Raw genomic sequence first — 7,011 nt, 5'->3', positions numbered from 1 at the left:
TGCTTGGGTTGATGTAGCGGAAGGAGTGTGGTGATCCATGGATCAGAACCGAAGCTTTGATACCATAAAAGGTACCAGAAGCCTCAAAGTTGATTTGATGAGAAAGAAGAGAAATTAGAGCAGAGAAAAGTGAAATTGGGAATTCATTGAAGAAGTGAAAAGAAAGTGAAATTATCGACTCAGCTGTGAGGACTGAGTGTAGAGAGAGTTGTAGAAGGTTTCTCATTGTTTTTCACTAACATATGGAACTATGAATAGCAGTAGTATGCGTATTTTTTTCTTGGATCAAGAAGAGTGCATACATATTTTTAGTTAAAAAATAAATCTCTTAACAAATTTGGATGAAACAACTGCATTCCAATGAGCAAGATCTTTTAAAAATAAAATAAAATATTTTTTGAGAAAAATTAATCATGAATGAAATTAGCAATAAAATCCTAAAACGAGCACATTTACCTAATTTATAGATAGATCATAATTTTGAAGTGAAAGTTAATCTACTCATTGTAAAAGCAGCGAACAAAACGAAAGTTCCTTTTCAAGTAAGGCTACATGTATAGATATGCGGATAAATTGAACAAAAAAGCAATACAAAAATGTTAGAACCAATTAAGATTAGGGATGTCATTGGGATAGGGCGAGGACGGAGGATGCTTCTTTGCTCTCCGTCTCATTCTAAGAATTAATCTCTGACTCGACCCCGATTTCTGTTATAGGGGATAATTGTCTCCATTTTCGTTCTTTGTATTTTTTTTTTGTAAAACTCCAGTCTATTTCTTATCTTTTTATGTTTAACATTCATATGAAAATTATAGTAAAAAATATATAAAAAAAAACTAAAAAACAAATTACAAAATATTATTACAAACATACAAACATATCTTATCTAAGATTATACGTCTAAAAATACAACATAGCAAATCATAGTCCATAAAATAAAATCTTAAAACACAACTTTTATTCTAAAAAAAATAATAAAATAAAATATTTAACATCAAATATTCTTTCATTATCAACATACAACTTCCAATAAACATCTCTATGTTCTCTGCTAAAATAATACAAACATAAATATGTTAACATACATCATAAACAAAAATTTCACACATTAAATAAAAAATGATTAAGGTATAGGTGTCGATTCTATATTGGGCCACATATGCTTATTAATTTGAATTCAAATAAAATAAAAAAACGTGATTTATTTTTGGTTAGAGAAAATCTCAACCTTAATAGGATTACTTTGAAACGAAATGAGGGTGGTTACTAAAATATCGAAAAAATATCTCAACAATTCAAAAGAGATAACACTTTATAAAAAACAAAACCCTAACAATATAAAAGGTACGATATTCACTTTAAATAATACTATATTTATCTCACACTCTTTTTTATTTGAGCATCGGAATGCTTTGCAAGTATTCGCCGCTGCCATTTCTCTTGGAGCCGATAAAAGTAGTCCAATAAAAGTTATTTAAATGTGTAACATTAAGTTAAACTATATAGACCTATGTCATTTGATCTTATTCATTGAAGAATATTAAAAGTTAATATTGTTCTCCGAAGATCAACTCCATTTTATTTCGGTTGCACTTGCCGATCACGAGATCTCACACTTTCACAGTTTGTATTGTTTGTAGAAAACAACAAAAGAAATTCATATTCAATAGATATAAACTACTAACACAAAAAAGACACTGATTCTAGAAACATAGAGGGGGATGGCCATTTGACTATGTCAAACACTCAACAAATGAAGTTTCAACTTCCGACATGTTTGAAGTAGCCATGAGTTTCTTTCATGTGGTTTCTTTAAATGCATAATCACTGTACCAGCTTCATTTCTACTTTTCCTTAGTATTTTTGTCTGATGCCTCAAGTTGGTTATCATGTTCCTCTACTCCTCTTTTAACAAGAAGATTGTCGTGTAAAAAATAGAAACAAGTTGTCATGTGTAGATATTTACAAATATGTGAAAATACCAATCCATGCAACAAACAATAGAAGCTAAAAATTAAAGCATAAGAAACAGAAGTGTTTAGGGAGTTGGTTCCCAAACGGGTCGGAGACTGTGTGTGGTGATGAGAGGGGACCTGGATCTGAGTTGCTGGTGTGCGTGAGTGGATTTCCCGGGTTAACGTTGGAGAGAAAAATGGAGTTTCACGATTTCCTGAGTTGTTGGAGTAATGAGAGGGGAACCACCTGCAAAACGGACTCCAAATCCATACAAAATGGCAAAAAAGATGAAGGTTAGGTAATTTACCTGGAGAAAGAGTAGGACCCTCTTCTTATATAGTATGCACCTAGGGCGGTTAAGGTAATTGGGAAACTTATAAGTTGAAAAGTAGGGCCAAGCCCGTGATGTGTGAGGCCATAGCCATACCCATGTTCTATATATATTGGATCGGGGTACTAACACTAGCACCACCAGTAGGGTTTGCTGAGGCCGTCATTTCAAATCGACCTGATCAAAAAAAAAATCGACCAAAAAAAAGGCCGTCACAGCAAGAGAGGCAATTGGAGCTGATCAGTTGAAGAAGAATGGCCGTCGGAAAAAACAAGCGCATCTCCAAGGGAAAGAAGGGTGGCAAGAAGAAGGCGTATGTGTCCCATTCTCTCTCTCTCTCTCTCTTAAACAATCTTTGAGTTTCCTGAATTTAAATTTGTTTGTTTCCATGGGTTTCGCAGCGCCGATCCCTTTGCCAAGAAGGATTGGTACGATATCAAGGCTCCTTCCGTCTTCCAGGTCAATAATGTGGGCAAAACCCTTGTTACTCGTACTCAGGGCAATAAGGTCTTTGTTTATTCTCTTTTCTTTTATTTATTTTAATTTTAGATTTAATTTGTAATCCTCCTTATATTCATTGATTCATGGAATTTAGTAGTTTAGACATGTTTCATGTTTTTTTTCTATTGTTGAATGATTGTTCAATTGGATAGTTGGATCCATTGTTTTATGTACACTGCTTGTGAATCTTTAGAATATATTTATTAGTATTTATGTTGTTGATATTTTAATGGTTTGTGCCAATGATAGATTGCTTCTGAAGGACTCAAACATAGAGTGTTTGAGGTCTCACTTGCTGATCTTCAAGGGGATGAGGACCACGCCTTCAGGAAGATTAGACTGAGAGCAGAAGATGTACAAGGAAGGAATGTGCTCACAAATTTCTGGGTATGTTATGTTGCTTAGCCTCCTTTAACCTATTTATTATCTTGTATGGTTGTAAGCTGATTGAAACTTTTCCTTTAAAATCTGCAGGGAATGGATTTTACTACTGACAAGCTGAGGTCGCTTGTCAAAAAATGGCAAACTTTGATTGAAGCTTTCGTGGATGTGAAGACCACAGATAATTATATTTTGAGGCTTTTCTTTATTGGGTTTACCAAAAGACGGTATAACCAAATGAAAAGAACCTCTTATGCCCAATCAGGGCAAATTCGGCAGGTGTGTTAAGTAATATGGCATTAAGCTATGTTTATTCAATGTTAATTTGAAACGTTTTCTATATAATTACATCCATTTTTATGAGTTATTGAAGATAATATTAATAGGAGTTTAAGGGGTGTGTACTAGACAGTTTTTTCTTAGTAATAATTTGTTGGGACATGGTATTTGAATTATTGCTATAACCTCAAATTGTTCACCAAACTTGACAATTCATTTGGCCCTTTTGATGGTTTTGGAGGTTTATAACATACATATGAACACAGGTTTGCATATTACTAATGTTGTGTGCCCTTATTTGTCTCCTCAGATTCGCAGGAAGATGAGGGAGATCATGACCAAGCAGGCAACATCCTGTGATCTCAAGGAGTTGGTCCGTAAGTTTATCCCAGAAATGATTGGGAAAGAGATCGAGAAGGCTACTTCTAACATTTACCCTCTTCAAAATGGGTTTATCAGGAAAGTTAAGATCCTGAAAGCCCCAAAATTTGATCTGGGGAAATTGATGGAGGTATTATGTCCCTTCTGAGGATGTCATATTTTTTCACATAGGTGAGTTTTAAACCTGATCAGTAGTATACTGATTGTATGATGCAGGTCCACGGTGGTGACTATGCTGAAGATATTGGTGACAAAGTGGACAGGTCTGTTGATGAACCAATGGCCGAGGCTGGGGCTGAAGTTGTTGGCGTTTAAGTGATAATGGATTTTAGTTTGTTTTAGCACTTTAGGTTTATTTACCAGTTTTGTTTTGACAACGAGAATCATAATTTTGCTTTCAATGTAAATTTTCGATTTTGGGTCTGCAAGATTTTGTTTTTGGTAAAAGGGTCTGCAAGATTTAATTATTGGATCTTATTTACATTGACTCCAACTATCCATTTGTTGGTTGGAAAAGACAAAAAGTTCTAAATTTTCGATTTTGGGCCTTAAGAAGTGGTTGATTAATTTATTTTAAAATAAGATATGAAGTGTTACGGATATTGTTGCCAGTATTAATTCTTATAGTTGTTGGCTAAATTTAAATTAAAATTAAAATCCTAAATTCGACGAAATGAGAGCAGGGTTATTCAGTTTCAAAATTCCCATGAATTGCAAATTATTTACTCCGATCCTGTAACTAGGTAATTATCTGTATTTGTGAAATAAAAATAAAAGTCAGTGATGAAGATCGGATAAGAGGACACTTAACATGGAAGTGTCTCTGCTCTTCCCCTTACGAACCAGATATTTCCTAAGGACCCTCCCTTTAAAAACTGGCCTTCTCCAAGAGTCCAAGACTCTCTAAAATCTAAGGTATTGTTTGTTTTGAAATACTAACATTTTTGTTTAAAAAAGTACAGAGAGTCAATATAATTGATGTACAATGTATATAATGAAAATATTTTTGTAATTAAAACTAAATGATAATTAAATTAATTAATTATTATTTATTTTTAATTTTAAATTCAACCCAAATAAAGATTTCATACCGTAAACAATGTAAATTTGAAAATTGTTAATTTTCTCCCCTATTTGTACGGATTTGTTTCTTGAATATTCTCATTTTCTCTCAACGGTGTCGTCCCGCAACCCGCAACAGTCGCCATCGTGCATAGCCTCGAAAGACGCCGCCATGCGCATTGCGAAGGACCGAGCGACACCATCGCGCAGCATAACTGCCTTCCTCTCCCCGTGTGAATGGAATTGTTCTTCCCCAGTCTCATCCTCTCTCACCGTGCTGCGCCGCTACTTACAACACGTACAATTCCCAGTTTTTCTTTTTCTGTGTGTGTGTTGAAATTTCCCTTTTTTCTGTTTGAGTCGTGGATTTTTTTAGGTATGATTGTTTAAATGCAAAATAATTGATCTTTTTAATTTATTGATTTCGATTAAAAAATGTTGATGCTTAGGGGATTGACATCTAGCTGTTGAAACAGTGCATGTGTATAATTGTGTGTAAAGATGTATTAGGTAACAAATATATAAAATAACGATTTTGATGCATTCTAATTTTTCGTTGGATAATTACTTATTGATAAGATTATGTTATTTGTGCAAGGAAATATGATTTTTGTTGTCATTCTTGAAAAAAGAAAAAAATTTGATTTATTAACTAGATTTTTTATTTTTATTGCGCTTCTTTTCAGATAGTTTGGGTTGCTTACTAGTTGCTATTATTGGAATTGGTATTTATTTAAGCATGTAAGTGGTGATGAAAAATAAATCTCTTGAAAGAGAAAGAAAAACTGGCCTTGCCATCATATGATATGTTTTGAATTTTACTGTTTCTTTTCAATGGAGTCACTGAAATCAGTGTAGTATGCACATATATGCATCTGTAATAGTAGGTTAGTTGCATATTATATACTTAACTTGTCCCAGAATTGTAATTTGACCGATAAAATTTTAGAATTGCTATTTGATATTTTCTGCATATCTTTAAGATTAAATATCTTTCAATCTATTTTATTGTCATATTTAGTATATTTTCATCTAAATACAGGAATGACTGCGTTGAAGTCACTTAATGTTTTAAATACAGGAGCTATCAGTAAAAATACTACCGTTTTTTCTTCAAGTCCAAGAATTTTGAAAATTGGGGTGTTGTTTATTTTGAAATCTGTCATTGAAAGATCAGTAAAAGTCACAGCCACCTTTTGGCCACAATAGACACAGTCCAATCAATAAAATAGTTTGGACGTTCATTTTACGAAGATGGATTGAGAGCAATAAAAAATTGCATAGAGATTGAGATACATCATATACTATACTTTAAGCCATGTAAAATAAGACGAATGTTCATTTTACTATAATTACGAATGGTTTTACCCCTTCTAAAGTGGATGGTTATTTTGGGTATACTATTTGTAGTACAATTTATTATCCTGATGTATTAATGTAAACAAAAAAATTATATAAAAAAACTAAAATAGACTGGATGTTCGTTTTACTAGGTTGGTTGATGGTTATTTTCTTTCTAATTTAGGTGTTTAATTGATTGGATTGAATTTAACATAATTTTGTCTGATCAGAAGGCTTTGTTAAAAATATTGTGCGCAGGGAGTCTATTATAATTTAAAATTTTAAACTAAGACGGATGTTCATTTTAGTATAATTGTAGATGGTTCTTTTTAATTCTAAAGTAGATGGTTACTTTGGATATACCATTTGTAGTATAATTTATGATCCTATTGTGTTGATGTAAACAAAAAATTAAAAGAGAAACTAAAATAAGTCGAATGTTCATTTTTTAACTCATATTGAACCAAATAAATAGCTCATTGTACATATTGTACATATATTCCATTAGCTCCCTATCGAAATTCTTTTTGTTTCTATCATCAAAATTTCAGTATTTCAGTATCTCTAAAAAATAAGGACAAAGGAGACTAAAATTTTTAGAGATGGAGACTGAAATTTTAATAACATTTTATATTTAAAATACCTTCCTTTTAAATAATTAATTCTAATTTTACCCTTTATGTAAATTAAATTAAAATTTTATTCTTATTTCAATTTCTGTCTTTCACTTTACACCAAACATAATACTAAAATTTATTTCAATTTCTATATTTTTGTCT

At 32.2% G+C, this 7,011-nt stretch overlaps 1 protein-coding gene across 1 annotated transcript; it reads left to right on the top strand.

Annotated features, from left to right (window-relative positions):
- Positions 1-2,415: 2,415 nt before the first annotated feature.
- On the top strand, positions 2,416-4,279 carry LOC130976227 (40S ribosomal protein S3a-2-like). The gene is made up of 6 exons (XM_057901027.1): positions 2,416-2,600; positions 2,689-2,794; positions 3,038-3,175; positions 3,263-3,448; positions 3,759-3,959; positions 4,046-4,279. The coding sequence occupies exons 1-6, from the start codon at positions 2,542-2,544 to the stop codon at positions 4,142-4,144; spliced, it is 789 nt and encodes a 262-aa protein (XP_057757010.1). The 5' UTR covers positions 2,416-2,541; the 3' UTR covers positions 4,145-4,279.
- Positions 4,280-7,011: the final 2,732 nt, after the last annotated feature.

This window comes from Arachis stenosperma, chromosome 4 (genome assembly GCF_014773155.1).
Source record: "Arachis stenosperma cultivar V10309 chromosome 4, arast.V10309.gnm1.PFL2, whole genome shotgun sequence".
In the NCBI taxonomy this organism is placed as follows: Eukaryota; Viridiplantae; Streptophyta; class Magnoliopsida; order Fabales; family Fabaceae; genus Arachis; species Arachis stenosperma.
The sequence above is the reverse complement of the archived record's forward strand: the minus strand, read 5'-3'. Positions and strand labels throughout refer to the sequence as shown.

What these genes read in the sequence shown, in the direction of transcription:
- LOC130976227 (XM_057901027.1), top strand. Translation starts at nt 2,542, where the DNA reads ATGGCCGTCGGAAAAAACAAGCGCATCTCCAAGGGAAAGAAGGGTGGC. An exon ending in AAGGGTGGCAAGAAGAAGGC is followed by an intron (nt 2,601 to 2,688) that starts GTATGTGTCCCA and finishes TGGGTTTCGCAG; the next exon opens with CGCCGATCCCTTTGCCAAGA. An exon ending in CTCGTACTCAGGGCAATAAG is followed by an intron (nt 2,795 to 3,037) that starts GTCTTTGTTTAT and finishes TGCCAATGATAG; the next exon opens with ATTGCTTCTGAAGGACTCAA.